At 48.0% G+C, this 16,687-nt stretch overlaps 2 protein-coding genes across 4 annotated transcripts in view; one reads left to right on the top strand and one right to left on the bottom strand.

Annotated features, from left to right (window-relative positions):
- Positions 1-16,687, top strand: part of LOC309537715 (guanylate-binding protein 1-like) — a 70,535-nt gene that overhangs the window by 18,367 nt on the left and 35,481 nt on the right. The gene's annotated exons all lie outside the window — the stretch shown is intronic.
- Positions 403-16,687, bottom strand: part of LOC309537714 (guanylate-binding protein 1-like) — a 39,569-nt gene continuing 23,284 nt past the window's right edge. Inside the window, exons 1-11 of one of the 2 annotated variants that reach the window (XM_082232665.1) lie at positions 11,684-11,749; positions 11,085-11,299; positions 9,993-10,120; positions 9,196-9,305; positions 8,405-8,604; positions 7,212-7,454; positions 4,923-5,206; positions 3,599-3,811; positions 2,709-2,811; positions 2,299-2,492; positions 403-1,332 (exon numbers count right to left, since the gene is read on the bottom strand). In XM_082232665.1, coding sequence (XP_082088791.1) covers positions 1,030-1,332; positions 2,299-2,492; positions 2,709-2,811; positions 3,599-3,811; positions 4,923-5,206; positions 7,212-7,454; positions 8,405-8,604; positions 9,196-9,305; positions 9,993-10,120; positions 11,085-11,299; positions 11,684-11,715 — 2,025 coding nt within the window. In that variant the 5' untranslated portion in view covers positions 11,716-11,749 and the 3' untranslated portion in view covers positions 403-1,029. Of the gene's footprint in view, positions 1,333-2,298; positions 2,493-2,708; positions 2,812-3,598; positions 3,812-4,922; positions 5,207-7,211; positions 7,455-8,404; positions 8,605-9,195; positions 9,306-9,992; positions 10,121-11,084; positions 11,300-11,683; positions 11,750-16,687 lie in introns of those variants that run through there. The other variant, XM_082232666.1, reaches the window with a different exon arrangement.

Here is a 16,687-nt window from a genome sequence, read left to right on the forward strand (position 1 = left end):
TGTTGAAAATGCAGATTTGTGTTTAAACATAGCTCTTCTCTTGAAAGGAACACCTGGGTATTTCCTTTTAGTTTTTATCATGTTTATGTCCCCACATTTCATGAGACAATGGAGTGCACCTCCGGGGGTGAAGCCAACCCGCTGGAAAATCACAGCACTGGTTGTGGCTGCAGAGACCGGTAACTTAGCTGCTGCCTCCCGTGTTGTTTTTGCTACATTAGCAACACTGAAGTGACCTCTCCACGATGCAACCCTGGGCAGTGTGCATGAAGGTCCTGGGCTGCCCAGACGACAAGACCCTGCTTCTCAGCCTCACTGATGTGGTCCAAAGGAAAGCAGAGCAATGTGTTTGGCACCAGCTTGGCTGCAAGATTTGCTGGAAGAGGCATAAAATCATAAGGCTATAGGCAAAGACCAGGCCATTTATTTCATTTATTTATTTTCTATACAGCTTTGCATGCATGAAAAGAAATAGCATATAAGAAAACAAGTTGGACACAACAATTCACAGTTCTCTAGCCAGTTAGAAACTCAGATATATAAGCTGGGCACCAAATGGCTCCTTAAAACAGTACATACAGGGGAAGAGATAAGACCGCCTTCTGCTCCCACACTCTTCCCAGACAGGCATGTGATTTACACCAATCTCATCTGCAGCATCGGAGGTGGGAAATACCAACAGGTTACAGCCGCCAAAAACAGAATGTCTAGTTGCCATTTTGGGGCCAGGAGGCTCAAAGGTCATATTTTTCAATACAACTTTTTGGTTCCTGAAATTTGTTCTGATTGTGCAGATAAAATATTACAGAGAATTCTACAGGATGTTTAAAACAGGCAAGAGCCAAGGATCCCCAGGCATCCACCTTCACCTGGTCCCAAAGTGGCCAGTAACCGGGTGCAAAATGCACTTGGCGAATTTCAAACAATGATCTATACATAACACTGCAGTGAAGGTGTGGATGTGGTGATAAGATAGGGAAGCCAGCAGAAAACTAAGAACAACTAGCCCCATTTATTCCCATGCTGGAACTATTTTTTCTTTGGTGTGCTCCTTACATTCTCGGGTGGGTTTTTACTCCTTGGTGTGCTTTTTACACTCTGTGGTGCACTTTCACTCCTTTGTTGATTTAGAGCACTGGAAATAATGTTACTCTGCATCCTGTACTGCATGAACTGTGTTCCCACAGCTGCAGCAGTTGACAACAATTTTTCTACAGCAGACACCACAAGGGCCACCTTGGAGTTATTATTTTCTTCTTTGAGACGTTGGATTTCACCTTCCCTCTCACTGGCCCTCTGCTGAAATCCTTCCTTCAGCAGTTCCTCTTGTTCCTGGGAAGTTGAAAAGCACACAGAGACAGTTTAGTTGACGGAGGGATAAGAAATGGGTCAGAATCTATGAACAGGGATGGGATCAGGCCAGACCTGGACCACTTTGTGTGGCAGTTGTGTTTTCGTTGCCAACCAATGCATTTCCCACTGCACTGTGTTGCCAAATGGCCTCCCATAAAACCAACTGTCTCCAAACTAGACCTGCTTTTTTATTTTGAGCATATAGGGATTTGTGCAAAATCTGACGTGGTTAAGAGCAACAGGAGCTTGGCTATGCGCAACACACAAAATTCAGCTTAATCCTGCTCTGTGTCCTCAGGCAAGCCAATCCCAGCTGGACCCATACCTTCACAGATAAGAGCTACAAATATTAATGGACTCCCATCATCCATGATCACTGGCTGAGGCAGATGGGAGCTGGAGGCCACTAACATTTGGAGGGTACCATGCTGAGAGTGCAGCTTTCTTGCCTCATTCTGCACCATCCATCAGTGGCTTCTTGCCTGCAAGAGCATATTATGCCCATTTTAAAGCAGATTCCCTAAGTTAGGGATTTTCCAGGCACAAATCAAGGTGACGGCAATCACCTTTAAAGCATTAAATAATTTGTTCTTGATTTTGCTTGAAAGACATAGGGTTATGTGGCCTGTATAAAGAGGGTGATGATATATCCGGGAATATATGGTTTATATTGAGACATTTAGTAGGGTAAAAGAGGCTGTCTGTGAAGCAGATTTGGCCTTGAATGGAGGAAGAGTTCTGCTTCTAAGCATCATCCTAAGAAGAAAGGGGGAGCAGGGGAAATGGGACCCTCCAGATTTTTTTGGTCCATGAGCACTGGCCATACTGACTGGGAAAGATGAGAGTTGGCTCCAGCCACATCTGGAGGACCACAGACTCCCCACCCCTGGCCTAAATATTGAATCTTCCAGTGGGTCAGTCTGCCTCTGACTCAGCTCTCTTTACCTTGAGTTTATGCCGTATCATCTTTTCTGTTTCCTCTTCCATCAACTTCTTCTCTTTCTCCATCTTCTCCTTCAACAGCTGGAGCTGTTCATCGTGGCTTCGCTTCTCATCCTCCATCATTTGCTTCAGTCTGGCCTGCTCCTGCTCCAACAGCTTCTGCTGCAGCTGGGCTGCTTCGACCTGAGCGCGCTGGGCTGGGGGCCAGCGAAGGAAAAGAGACAACATGAATACTGAGGGGGCTGCCATCCCTCGCCGCTATCTCCCCTTCACCCTGTGTTATGCCATTCTGCAAAAAGGTACCACAACTGTAACCCTTCCCTGGGAACTCAGAGCCCAGCCAGAGAAGGCCAGGACGTTTACTTTCTAATACATATAATTTATAACATATACTCATTGCCTTAGATATGCACCTTCAATTTCCTTCTCTTTGTCGGTCAGGGCGTGGTCCATCTGAAGGAGAGAGTTTGCCACCGTCTGCTTGGATTTCAGGAATACTTCAAGAGCTCTGTCTGCCTGATAACACATTGAGAGCTAAAGTTATTCATTTTACACTATAATGGAGGGACGGACAAGATTATATATTGTGATTAAGGACAAAAATTGTTGTATAGTAAATTAAAAATTGTATCTTAATGAGGTGCTGAGAAATTGATAATAGTGGTCCCTAATCCCTCTCTTATGGTGCTGGAGGAGACTCTTGAGAGTCCCATGGACTGCAAGAAGATCAAACCTCTCCATTCTTAAGGAAATCAGCCCTGAGTGCTCACTGGAAGGACAGATCGTGAAGCTGAAGCTCCAATACTTTGGCCACCTCATGAGAAGAGAAGACTCCCTGGAAAAGACCCTGATGTTGGGAAAGATGGAGGGCACAAGGAGAAGGGGACGACAGGGGACAAGATGGTTGGACAATGTTCTCAAAGCTACCAGCATGAGTTTGACCAAACTGCGGGAGGCAGTGGAAGACAGGAGTGCCTGGCGTGCTCTGGTTCATGGGGTCACAAAGAGTCAGACACGACTAAACAACAATCCCTCTCACATAGTTTAAAAGAGATCTTTGTCTTCTAGGCTATTTTATGTAAACCACTTTAATATATTTTTCACTGAACAGAGTTTATTCACTTTGGTAAGTAGACGAACAAACTAATTCACTTTGAATCAAGCCCTATTGAATTCAGTGGGGCTTTCTCCCAAGAAAATATTCACAGTATTGCACTCCAGGTCTAAAGTTTGGATCTGTCCTCAGTCAGTATAAGAATGCTCATTCTTTGGATATCACAGAAATGCTGGCTTCCTGCCCTACCTGAATTCCTTTTTCAGGTACCAAGTGGTATTTCTTCTCTATTTCATCCCGTTTCTTCAGATAACGCTGGTAGCCACCAGGCACAGAGTAAATTCCCATCCGGAGCTCATCTTCTAGCTCCTGGGAAAGATCTGTCAGCACGGCAAAGCAGCGGTCAAAAGATGCCTGCTCATTCTTCCTGCAGAATTCTTCCTTTTTCTGCTTCAGCTCTTGCTACAAGAGTCAGAAAATTGGCAGAAAGATGATCTGTTAATAATGATGAAAAAGCTTTTCCTCTTCGGTGGAAAGACTTACTAACAAGGCCACATCAAAACCGCACTACAAATTTCAATTGACTTTACTCTCCCCACTCCCACCGAAAATCATGTGAACTAGCTACGACACCAATGATCTAGAATGGCTGCATTTCTAAAATGTAGGCCAGTTTAAGTTGTCTGGCTCCACCTTTCCTAAAGTTTAAAACTAAGTGCGTACCCAATCAAATTGCAATCCTACCAGTCTTCTGGGATATGTGTTTGTCTTCCATTTCATCTGGAGAATGTGTCTTTCACAGGTAACTAAGCGAACAATCCTACAGCAAGATGCTCCACGATGAACGGGCTAGGATCCAGCGGATCTCTGGCTGAGCCAGGAAGTTCCCCGCACAAGCAGGCTATGCTGGCTTCGCTCCCTCATCCTTGGTTCAGTCGGGGATACACTAGAGTATCCCCCTGATCCTGGTTCAGCCATGACTCACATCTTGAGCTGGCCTAAAGCCTGAAAAGGGGGCATTTAAGGGGCATGGTGGGGGCAGGACCGGGAGGGGGGTCCTAAGCCTATTCTGCTCAGTCATGTGACCTGGAACCCCAATGAAAACTCAGACGGCCAAGGGGATGGTGCAGTTCAAACACTTATTTTAAAGGTTTGTTCTCCCTCTGCCAGGCTTAAGATTGCTATGCAAGCAGTAGCTCAATGGCTGAATGGAGTTTGGTGTATAACTTTACATCAGCTTAGCTTACACCAGCCTGTTTTATGCCACCTTTCTATGTTCCTTTTTGCCTTTGGATAACAAGAGGCTGTCCGCATTCTGAAGAGAGAGATTTTTAGAAAACCGTGCGAGTTTTGGAGGACCCTCCTAGCTGTGATGCTCAGAGCTATGCTAGGTAAGCGTTTATTCTGCTAAGTTTTATTTATTTTTTCCTGATCTTGTTTTCTTCTAAATGTTTCCTTCAGCCAATTAACATTTATGTAGGAAGACAAGAAGCTCCCTCGACAGAGTCAGACCAGTATTGTCTATCCTTGGGGCAGAGGAGTTGTTTTTTTTAAAAAAAGAGAACAGATTTACCTTAAGCTTCTCTTGTGATTTTTTTACCAACTCATCACCGAAGGCACGGGACATGAAGATGCCAGTGGCTTCCCTCTCACACTCGGCGTGCACCGCCAGCAACTCATTGACGGAGCCCGTGGGCAGGTTCAACCGCTGCCCCATCCGCTCTTCGTAACAGGAAATGGCATCACACACGGCTGCTGCGTTCTCGATCTCTGCCAGGGCCAGCACGGCATTCTCCAAGCAGGGCAAATCCCCACTGTTGATAGCATTGACGTAGGTCTTCACCAGGTTCTGAAGCACTGAAGAGGGAAGAGTTGGGCAAAGTCACCAAATCAGAAATGGCAGAACAGGGATGCCCATCCCACTTAACTTTTGTACACCGAGGAAATGTATCCCGAGTCAAACATCTTTCAAACGTTTGTACTATAACTGGGGACACGTCATCCACTGTACCTGCAGATTTCTCATAAAAGCAAAGAAATAGATATTCTGCACAAAACAAGAGGCAGAGAAGACACGTTTTTAAAAGGAATGTTCTAGCTCTCATGCCTGTAGAAAATAACCTGAAATATGAAGGAAGCACTTGGGAATGCTTAAAAAGCAGAGATTACTATTCTCTGGCCTGCACCCACATCTCATTCCTAATTATTATTACCTCTCTATGCTACATATGTATTATTGCCTTCCGTACTTCTGGTTCTTGCCAAAACTGGAAGCAGCCCAATCCATAACTCATCGTCAGCACAGTGTGTATCCTGCAGTCCTGGGGCCACACTGTGATAAGTATGAAACAGCACAACTGGGCTCAGAACCCAGCTCAGAACCAATATTTTATTGAATACAAGAAATAAAACATCAACAAAACAAGGAACAAAGCCCCTATATTAGCAGCACCATGGGGAATTAACTCTGCAGAAATAGGCATGGAAGCGCTTGGTCTATTAACTCTCAATAAATAAAAGGGGGAGGTGGTGAACAGGATTTTTAGTAGCCAAATGTCATGGGTTCAAATCCTACATAATAAATTATGTAAGCATTTAAAACAATGCATGCAATGTTGCTTTCTGCACAAATGACACAACCAAATTTCTCTGAAAGTAGAATTTGGGTTCCATCACAGAATCGTTACTGTATTTTATTCTCTGTATATGTGTCAGGGGTTCAGGAGCAGAGACGCAGAGAAGGGAGGAGACAGAGAGCGAGGGGGAGGAATACGAAGGAAGGATGAGTGGGGATGACGACCCGAGATCACCGAGCCTGTCCAGTGAGTCTGAGGATTCCCAGAAGGGAGCGCCAGTGGTCAGAGCAAGGGGGGAAAGCAGGGGGACACCCCAGGAAGAAGGGTCCAGAGAGGGATCAGAGAGCAGCAGTTGGAGATCGGGACCCACGTGCCCAGCCGGGAGCAGCGGGGAGAAAGGGGAACAGACATCGGGTTCCGGAGGCTTTCAGCAGGAGGGAGGGCATGAGTCAGGAGTAGTCACGCCCACCTCGGGGAGCGACGAAACGATCAAGAGGAAGGTAGAGAGTTGGGCGCGCGCGCCAAGTTCAAATGCAGCGGAAGCTGGCGCAGTAAGCAGCCCGGAGAGTGAGCCAGGTCCCAAAGCCCGCCGCAAGGAGGCGGAAGGGTCAGGGGGGTCCGCGTCAGAAGAGAGTAGGAAAGAAGAGACCCCGGGGGGCAGAAGGACCCAGAGACGGAAGGAGAGGCGCAGGAGGTGGAGCAAGGCTAGGGTATTAAGCTGGTGTGCTAGAGGCGGAGACTCAGACGGGTCTTCGCCGGTCTGACATAGAAGACGTAGGGCTGCACATTGCAGTTTGGAAATGGAACCTGTAACCCAATAAAGACTCTTTTAACGTGAACGCTGGCTAACGTGGTCCTATGTGAGCTGGGACTGGGTAGCAGCCCTGACAATATGGTTTTCAAAATAAATTCTAGCTAAATGATGTTCAGCAGGCAATCAAGTGAGCAGCTTACATGCAATTCAGCCTGCACGTGAACAAAGAAATCGTCAGACTGCAGAGCAAGGACAAACTAAAGCATTTTCTACAGTCAGGTGGGTCACTATTGGTTTCTGATGTCACCTGATCCCTTCTTGGTGGTAGCTGAGTAACACCATTCACCTCAAGCTGACAGCTTCCTACACCCCCAAACTGCTCTGGAGGAAAAAGCCCCCCATCCATGGGGTTCCCAGATTGAGACCAGTTATTAGTATTATTAGAATGGGACTGGGTAAAACTAATTACTCTAATCAGAATGGTTCTCTACCCACCAACCCCAGCCTACAATCTTTCAAAAATGTTCCCTACTTCTCCCTGTCACAACTTGGCCTCCCGGGACTGTCTTGGGTCGCGATGTCTCCCAGATGTGTTGGCAGAAACGAGCCATCGGCTCCAAGAAATCTTCCTCCAAATCCTCTTCTTCCAGTTCCTCCAGCCGGGACAACTTTTTCCTGCTGGCTGGGCGGTCAAAGGTGAAACATTTCCGCGAAGGAAAGAATCTGCGGATACATGACCTAGGCATGTTGCACCTCTGGATTTGCTCACTATTACCTGGCGGAGAAGAAGTGTGAGTACACAAGACAATGGGTTACTATCGCCAAATTCCACAGAAAATGTGCCAACCATCTCCCTGGTGGAGCAAACTCACCTGGTTACCTGTAAACATTCAAGTCTCCATACCAACTCAACTGACACCTGAGGTCCCAAGGCTTGCTGTAAACTGAGTTAGGATATTGCTCTCTGTTTCAGCACTGCAATGTTATGGCCTTACTCTGAGTACAGTGGTACCTTGGGTTAAGTACTTAATTCGTTCTGGAGGTCCGTTCTTAACCTGAAACTGTTCTTAACCTGAAGCACCACTTTAGCTAATGGGGCCTCCCACTGCTGCTGTGCCGCCAAGGCGCAATTTCTGTTCTCATCCTGAAGCAAAGTTCTTAACCCCAGGTACTATTTCTGAGTTAGCAGAGTCTGTAACCTGAAGCGTCTGTAACACGAGGTACCACTGTATAGATTTCCCTCTTCATAGTGCACTTACAGCTCACATGTGTATATTTGAGATTAGCAGGTAAGACTCCTATGTCATAGGAGTTTCAGGGAGCCCAGTCCAACTGTACAAGCAACTTAGCTTGGTGTTATGAGGTTTTTCACAATTTTGTGGCTTTTAGCTTTTACAGTTTGGGTATCAACATTGTAATTGTTGTAGGGCATTTGTAAACCTCCCTGGGAGCACAATTGAGGATTGGCATGAAGAGTTATTAGTAATGCAGTCTGCAGCCAGAGACATGTGCCTCAGGAACCGGTGTGATATATCTCTGTGTCTTGCTCCATGTAGCACAGGGGAAATCAGTTCAACCTCTTTAGCCCTCAGTGGCTATGTGACTGGATACATTCACCCACCTGAATATTAGGCCTTTTTGACTTAGATCATTTGTGCACCTCTCAACTAACGGTGTCCTCTCTCCATCTCAGACACTGCATTTCCCCCCTTGCAGTTACTGTACCTTTCTGCAGTCTCAATGCATTCTCCAGGTACCCGTCCTCAGTTACAGGGTATCCATCTATCTCCAGCTGTAGTGTGAAATCCCGCACTGCCCAGATGAAGTCTGGGAAGAAACGGACAAATTCGGCAGAGTTCTCCTCCTCTTCATCTTCCCCGGAGGAAGCTTTGGCTTTAATCCTTTTTGTCAGCTCAGTGACGTAGCTGGGGAGTGCTAAGGAAAACAATTCCAGGGCTGGTTTGGGGCCTGTTTGAACCTGCAGTTGTGGGCTGGCCGGAAATGATGATACAGCTTTTGAGCAGAGAGATTTACACTACAGAAAGACCACATATAGTCGTACCTTGGAAGTCAAACGGAATCCGTTCTGGAAGACTGTTCAACTTCCAAAACGTTCAGAAACCAAAGTGCAGCTTCTGATTGGCTGCAGGAAGCTCCTGCAGCCAATCGGAAGCCGTGCCAGACATTTGGCTTCCGAAAATTGTTCGAAAACCAGAACATTCACTTCCGGTTTTCAATCGTCCGGGAACCGAAAAGCATGAGTTCCAAGGCATTCGGCAACCAAGATACGACTGTATTGCAACTGTAATTAAGGCAGGGTTTTGTGGCAAGGGGCTGGCATCTCTCATTTTTACACCTTAAGGCCAATTCCTGATTTTATGCCTTCTGGAGTTCCTGCCTGAACCCCCTCCCATGGAGTGAAACCCCTAGGGGGACAACTTACAACTGCCTCCTCCTAGTTCCTCCAGGCCAAGTGTGCAAGGCCAGCTGGGATTTCTGATGCCCCAAAAGGATACTGCAGGTTCTCCAGCGCATTTTGATCAATGGTGCCTATGCTGTTGTACACCAGGGTGCTACTGAGCAGAATGGCCAGGGCAAAGATCCACGAGTCATTCTGTGTGTTTCCCTGAAACAGAAATATAATATCAGTTACCACCGGGGGGGGGGGTTCAGCCAGAACTCACCGGAACTCAGTTCTGGCACCTCTCTGGTAGATGCCATTGCCATTAATACCAGGTCAACACACAACACAATTGCCTCATTACATAAATCATGTTCAGAATACCACAACACAAACGCCTCTGACTGGCAACTTCTGCATTCCTATGGACTATTTCGGCTGAAAAAAACCTCCTGGAAAATCTCCTGGAAACCTTGTCACTGAAGAAGCCCAATGGGCGAAACAAGGGTCTATCCTGAGAACTGGTCTTTCATCAGCTGCCTTATTGTTACTAAGTTTGTTACACTCTGAAGACATAGGACAATGCAGAAGGAAAATATCAGTACGTTGTTTCCCACAGGAACTGTACGTTGTAATCGTTGGACTTGACAATCTTTGGACTTGACTATCCTTAGATGTTATGACAATAAAAACATATAGAAGGTTAATAGTAACATCATATGTTATTGCCACCAGGAACTGTGGTTTGCAATTTTTTGATATGATAATTATATATAATGTTATGTTACTTTACAGCTAGTTACTGTGTGTGTTGTGGTATTGTTAACACCAGGTCAGCATATTTTGTCACAAGGCTCTTTTGAAAGGGCTAGTCTTCCGCTGTCATGCCAGCTGCCATCTCCCCCAGCTCACCTTCTGCACATCACCCAACCCTTCTGTGTCCAGCAACAGCAGTGTGAGGTCAGGCCTGTGAGGGTGAGGGAGGCACCACATCCAGATGCCCTTCGTGAGCCCCTGCACCGTGGCACCCAAACAGAAACCTGAGGAAAGAGCGGGCAATGATTCAGAGACAAAAAACAACAGGTGCCAAGGCTTAAGGCGCAGGTCACTGGGAAACCCCACTGAACTCAATGAAACATTTGTCACATCCCCATCATAGCTTTAAAGCACACGAGTTCCACACACACCCCAAGAATAGTGGGAACTGTAGTTTGCTTGGGTGCTGGGAATAGTAGCTTAGGAAGTAGTGAAAGAAAACTTGTGCACAAAACAAAGAAGAACCTATGTAAGCTGTAAAGTGTCGAGCACATTAAACTTGGGACTAGGATGCGGAAGAACAGAGTGGGAATCCACAAGGGGAGACATTGGGCTAGTTCCGGGGTCAGCAACCTTTTTTAGCCGTGGGCCAGTCCACCGTCCCTCAGACCATGTGGTGGGCAGACTATATTTTGAAGGGGGGGGGGAAATGAACGAATTCCTATGTCCCATAAATAACCCAGAGATGCATTTTAAATAAAAGGACACGTTCTACTCATGTAAAAACACGCTGATTTCCGGACTGTCCGCAGGCCAGACTGAGAAGGAGATTGGGCTGTAGGCCTTAGGTTGCCTACCCTAGTTGCTGTCTCTCAGCTGAACCTATGTCTCAGGGTTGCTGTGAGCATAAAATGTATATGGGGAAAACTGAAGACCACCTGGAGCTCCTTGGAGGAAACGTGGGGTATATATATATACGTAATAAAAAATAACCTGCCATATTTGCGGAGCCTCCTGTGAATGCTGCTGCGTGGGGACCCCTGACTCAAAGTCCTATCTCCCCTCTGGTTCTATATAAATATTAATTTACACCTCTTCCTCCATGCTTCTCCCCAGGCTAGGCAGAAAACCCAGGGGCTCCGATACCCTGTTCCAGAAACACCAGACTCCACTGCCTTGCTCCTCATGCAAAGCTGCTAGACTCCAGCCCTTCCCTTGAGTAACGGGAATATTCATGAAGCCAGTCACCTTTTCTCTTGCCGGCAAGCCTGTTCATGAGGTAGGACTTGCCAGTGCGGTACAACCCCGCAATGGCCACCACCACCACCGGCTGGCGGATCCTGGCAAGCACCTCTGCAGCCTCCCGGTTCACCACAAGCTTCCCGTCCGGCATGTTCTCAATTAAGCAAACAGGAGCCGCCATGTGGACCTGCCCTGGGGCCATCGTGCAAAAGATGATGGGTCTGCAAAAGGAAAACAGGAGCTCACAACACAGTGGAAACTCAAGTGTGTCTCTGCCTATTAGTGAGCCAGCATTTCCCAAACTTGGGTCTCCAGCTGTTTTGGGACTACAGTTCCCATCATCCCTGACCACTGGTCCTGCTAGCTAGGGATGGTGGGAGTTGTAGTCCAATTCAATTCAAGTTTGTCTCTGCCTGTGAGCGAGTGAATGGATGAAACCTGACTGGAAAAAGAGTTCAGGAAGGGCACAAATCACGATTCAGCTTCGCCTCACTGGGATCCCAGATATCTTCTGGCACCTGAAAGTTACCCAGTTGGACATTCTCAGGATAGTTGTGACAAGTCTACATCTGTCCTAGATGCTGTCATTTTTCTTTCATGCACACCTGGAAATAGACTTTGTCCCTGCTGTCACCATTCCCCCCCAGCACCACACCTATGGCTTTCATTTTATCGGAACTGATGTGAAGCCGGCAGAACTGCCCCCTCCCCATTTAAGAATACATTCTGGCGTGCCAACATTTTAATTCCTGCCCCTCCCGTGCCTCTGTTGCAAGAGCCACGTATTATTTATACTATCGGCAAAAGTTCTCTTCTCCCTCACTTTCCATGAACCCATTCAAACTTTTCCCAATGGTTATTATTCCCTAAATCAGGTGCACATCTACAATGGGACCCCGTCCACTCTGGCAGTTTCCTTAATTGTTTAAGAGGGGGAAATATGGCACAGCAGAGAAAGGAAAGGAATACGTACGTCAAGCAAGCTTGTTAGGAGACGGTAAATGTCACAGTTCTTCCTCCAGGCATAGCTTCCTTATGAGGAGACTCAGGGCTGGAGGGTGGGGCAAGGCAGGTGGAAGGAGGCCTTGCCTGATGAAGTCTCTCCCCTCACAGTTCTTCCTCCAGGCATAGCTTCCTTATGAGGAGACTCAGGGCCGGAGGGTGGGGCAAGGCAGGTGGAAGGAGGCCTTGCCTGATGAAGTCTCTCCCCTCACAGTTCTTCCTCCAGGCATAGCTTCCTTATGAGGAGACTCAGGGCTGGAGGGTGGGGCAAGGCAGGTGGAAGGAGGCCTTGCCTGATGAAGTCTCTCCCGTCACCAGGTTTACTTCCAGGTTTTCGGTGTTCAGGAACCAAAACGTTCCAAAACAGAGGCATTTGGGAACCGAGGTTTGACTGTATCTTTCCCGTAAGGCTGTGGCAAATATTACAGCCAAGAACAGAACCAACCAGATCCCATGCCCAGCAAAGTGGAAACACAGAAAACCAGCAGCCATTTAACATCATCTCCTTCATGTCCACTGAGCTCTCAACTGTGGAGTTAGCACTTTTGCAAGCGCCTCACATGATGTTTGTTCTGGTCTTGCAAGGAATTCTTTACCAGATTTACACTGGAGGACCTACTGTTGACAGAATGATGCCTCCCTCTGTCTGCAATAGATAGGGAGGGTCCCTGACCATGGCTCTTTTCTCTGGTGAAAACCACATTTATTTTGAGTTTGTGTGTTTCCCCTCATTTTCTAGTTTCCCCCTCATCTTCTATTGTGTGTGTATTTGGGACTGTTTGGGTGAAGTCAGGACCCACCGCAGGTAGCAAACTATCTCCTTCCCCCTCGTTTCCCAGCCCCCAAATGCCAAGGGTTTAAGTCAAGCAATGGAGCTATGGATGTGTGGAGTTTAGCATAGGCACAAACTCCTAGGGGCCGAGGTCCATTTGCCCACCCCCCTTAAAATATTTGAGGGGTCCAGATCCCCCCAACAAAAGTTTAAATGGTGTGTGAGCACTGTTGTGACGTGGGGTTTGTGATTTCAGCTCTCTTGACATAATATGCTGGAGACAGTTCTCTAGTAACACTTCTTTATTAAAGCAAACAAAACTGAGACCTGAGGAGGGGAGAGCTACATTTATAGGGACAGGGAACTAGCTAGAAAGTGATACAGACCGGGTGGAGGGAACTTTTAAAAGCCTATGTCACCCCATTCTCGGGGTTCAATGCCATTTTGAACCTGTTGCACAATAAACTCGGATCTTCGTAGTTTGCTCCTGCGTCCGGCTGAGCTCCCTTTTTCTTCCGCAAGGACCCGTGGACTTTGTCCGACGAGCTGGGTGGCAGTGCATTCACGCATCCAGATTTTCCGTAACAGCTTGGCGCCCAACGTGGGGCCGGCGGTTCTCCCGGGTTAGTGACCGGGGGCCCCGAAATCTTCAGCCGGCTCTGGGCCATTTTGCCTGGGAAGACCCTTCTGGACCTCCGGCCATCTCCCGGGCGGTAATCAAAAGCCCCAGGAGTTCAGCCGGGGAGCAAAAGGGATCCAGCCGGCTTATTCATCGATCCCGGGATCGGAACGTCATAGAAGACGCGTGAGTATAAGGAAAAGGAAAATCCAGTGCACTGGTGGGAAGGGGGTGGAAGTCTCCTGGCAACTGAATTCTCTGCCCTCCTCTCTATCGTTCCTTCTTGCCTTTCTCTTGGTCCGGTTAGTGAGAGAGACCGTGGACCGCTGCTCAACCCGAAAGGGGGGTTCTGAGCTCTATCTCTTTTCCTTAAAATCTCCAGTCAGCCGCACCAATCGGGAGCCCGAAAGTAAGACGGAGAGACCCGACTTGAAAGATAGTCGACTCTCCGCAACGGGTATCCCGGTTGAAAGCAAGGGGTTGGAGCTCTCTTTCTGAACTTCCCGAGCGTCCTTTCTAGGGGGCAGGAAGTGGTCTTGCTTTCTATCCTAATCCCAGCCGCACCGGTCGGGCTACATACCACGTGTATTGTAAGCTCGCTTCCGAAAGCAAGGGGGATTTTCGACCCGAAATTCTATCCAGGGACTACCCGATCTGGCACCACACGCCGCGGGCGTTCAGTAGGGTCCCTTTTCCTGAGAGTGTGACGATAGGTAGGAGGTTGCCAGGAAGGATAGCCCATGAGGAATTGGGCGGGATCGGCAGAGTGGAAAGGGAACCCCAGGTTATAAGGTTATAAGGAAATAAGGAACTAAGGAATCGGAAAGGGAACATAAGGAACCGGATAGCTAGAGCTCTCTAAAAACCCTCTAAAGAAGTTGCCAGGCAACTAGAAGCCCCTTCTCTCCTTTACTATACGTCCCAGTACCCAGCGTACTAGACCCCTAGATATACCGATCCTTACGGACCCCTTTCTTTCCCCTCTTTCTGTTTAGACACGTGTGCATCACAAATGGGTACCCAGGCTTCCAAGCATGAGCGGGCTCACTCTGGGAGGAAGGCTTCAAGAAAGCCATCCCAATCTCAGAAGGACCCCGACTCCCCTCTCCAATTTGTCATCACGTATTGGAAGTCGATTCCTGGCCATGAACTACTATCGAAGAAAAAACTAGAGAACCTCTGTTCTGAAGTCTGGCCCGCCAGTACCGCCTCCTCCAAGCCGGAATTACGCTGGCCGGCGGGAGGGTCGTTTAATGAAGACCGCATGAACCATCTGAAAAAATACCTAATGGAGGAAAGACCCCGCCAATTGGAATATTGGGCCACCTTTAAGACCGTAAGGGGGTTGCTCCAAGCTTCAGAGAGTACAACCTCTTACCAGCTACCTATAATGAACCCTGGACGACAGCCCATGCCCCCTCCATATGAGGGACACATCGCAGATGACGATGCGCAGCAAGCCCTGGTCCCCTTCTACTACGGGAGACCAACACCGCCTGCCCCTAGCGACAGTTCGAGTAGTAGTGAGGAAACGGGGGGGTGAAGGGGCACAAGGGAACGAAAACAAAAGAGTTACGAGACTGCAGGCAAAAAAGGACCAAAGGGACCCCGGGCAAGCTAGGGTCAAAATTCCCCCTCCGATGTCCCGTAACACCATGGAGGACCCCGTCCAAACTAGAAAGAAGCCCTCTCCCTCAGCGCCACATGAGTCCACAACAGAACCGCTAGATCAAAGCGCAGAGACCCCAGGAACTTCTGACCAAGTGAGTTCGACCGTAACCTCTACTGCGGTCCAGATGCCCCTAAGGGCTTTACCAATACCACCCCTCGAACCCGGCGGACCTCCGCGAATGGTTTATACCCACCATCCATTTTACACCTCCGACCTGGTGACTTGGTCAAACCAGATGCCCTCCCTAAGAGACGATCCCGACAAATGCCACCGGCAGGTTAGCGCCATCTTCTCCACCCACAATCCCACCTGGCCAGATGTCCACGTCCTTTTGAATGCCCTTTTCAACGAGGCAGAAAAAGCAGACATTATAAGCCAAGGCTGGAGAAGCAATAGAATCGCCAGATTACCAGAGGGGACGGCCCCAAGGACTGGAGGCTCTCTCAGCACAATGTCTCCGGGTAGAACCTACATGGGACTACAACACTACAGATGGGATCTGGTGCTTGAACCTATTTAAGAAAGCCATCCTGGATGGCGTAAAGGCGGCCGAACAACGCAACGTTAACTGGACCAAGGTCCAAACAGTAATGCAGGGGCCGAATGAACACCCGTCTGATTATTATACCAGACTGGTTTCTGCCATCAAAACTTGGGGGGGAATAGACCCTGAAAATTCCCAACATGAGGTGATAGTCAAGGGTTTCTTCAAGGACCAAGCCTGTCCAGACATTAGAAAAGCATTAAATCTCCAAATTGGATACGATGGAAAAAGCATTAGCGAGATCTTATCCATCGCAAAATCCATTTATAACTCCCGAGATGAAAGGAAACGGAAGGAAACAAAACCTGAGACAGAACAGATCTTGGCTTTAAGTATGGAAACTACACAAGATCCGAACCGAAATAGAGGCTTCCACCGAGGAAAGGGGGTCCGGGGAGGAGGACCACCCAATCCCTACAGGCAATGGGGACCGACCACTGGAGGGTGCTATTACTGCGGGCAGGAAGGACACATAAAAAGGTTCTGCCCCTACCTCAACACACCATCCTACGGGGGGCAGGATCCTAAACAGTTCCCTGCTCGAACAAACCACCCCCCTTTCCCTCCGCAACCCGATCTAACTCAGGGATACGCAATTCGCCAACCGGCAGCTTATCCCCCGCAAATACCCCCGAATCCAACACCTCAGACTCAACGACCCCAACCGGGCCCACGAACTCTAATGCCGACCATAAATACTCCAAACCACCCATGGGCAGATGCCACCGCTCCTTCCCTGCACCCCCCAAATCAACCACCGCCTAATGACCAAGATAACTATAATAATAATAATAATAATAATAATAATAATAATAATAATAATTTATTATTTGTACCCCGCCCATCTGGCTGGGTTTCCCCAGCCACTCTGGGCGGCTTCCACAGAAACCAAAAAACACTAAAATATCATACATTAAAAGCTTCCCTGAATAGGGCCGCCTTAAGATGTCTTCTGAATGTCAGGTAGTTGTCCATCACCTTGACATCCAATGGGAGGGCA

Source organism: Podarcis vaucheri, assembly GCF_965113315.1.
Source record: "Podarcis vaucheri genome assembly, chromosome: 7".
Taxonomy (NCBI): Eukaryota; Metazoa; Chordata; class Lepidosauria; order Squamata; family Lacertidae; genus Podarcis; species Podarcis vaucheri.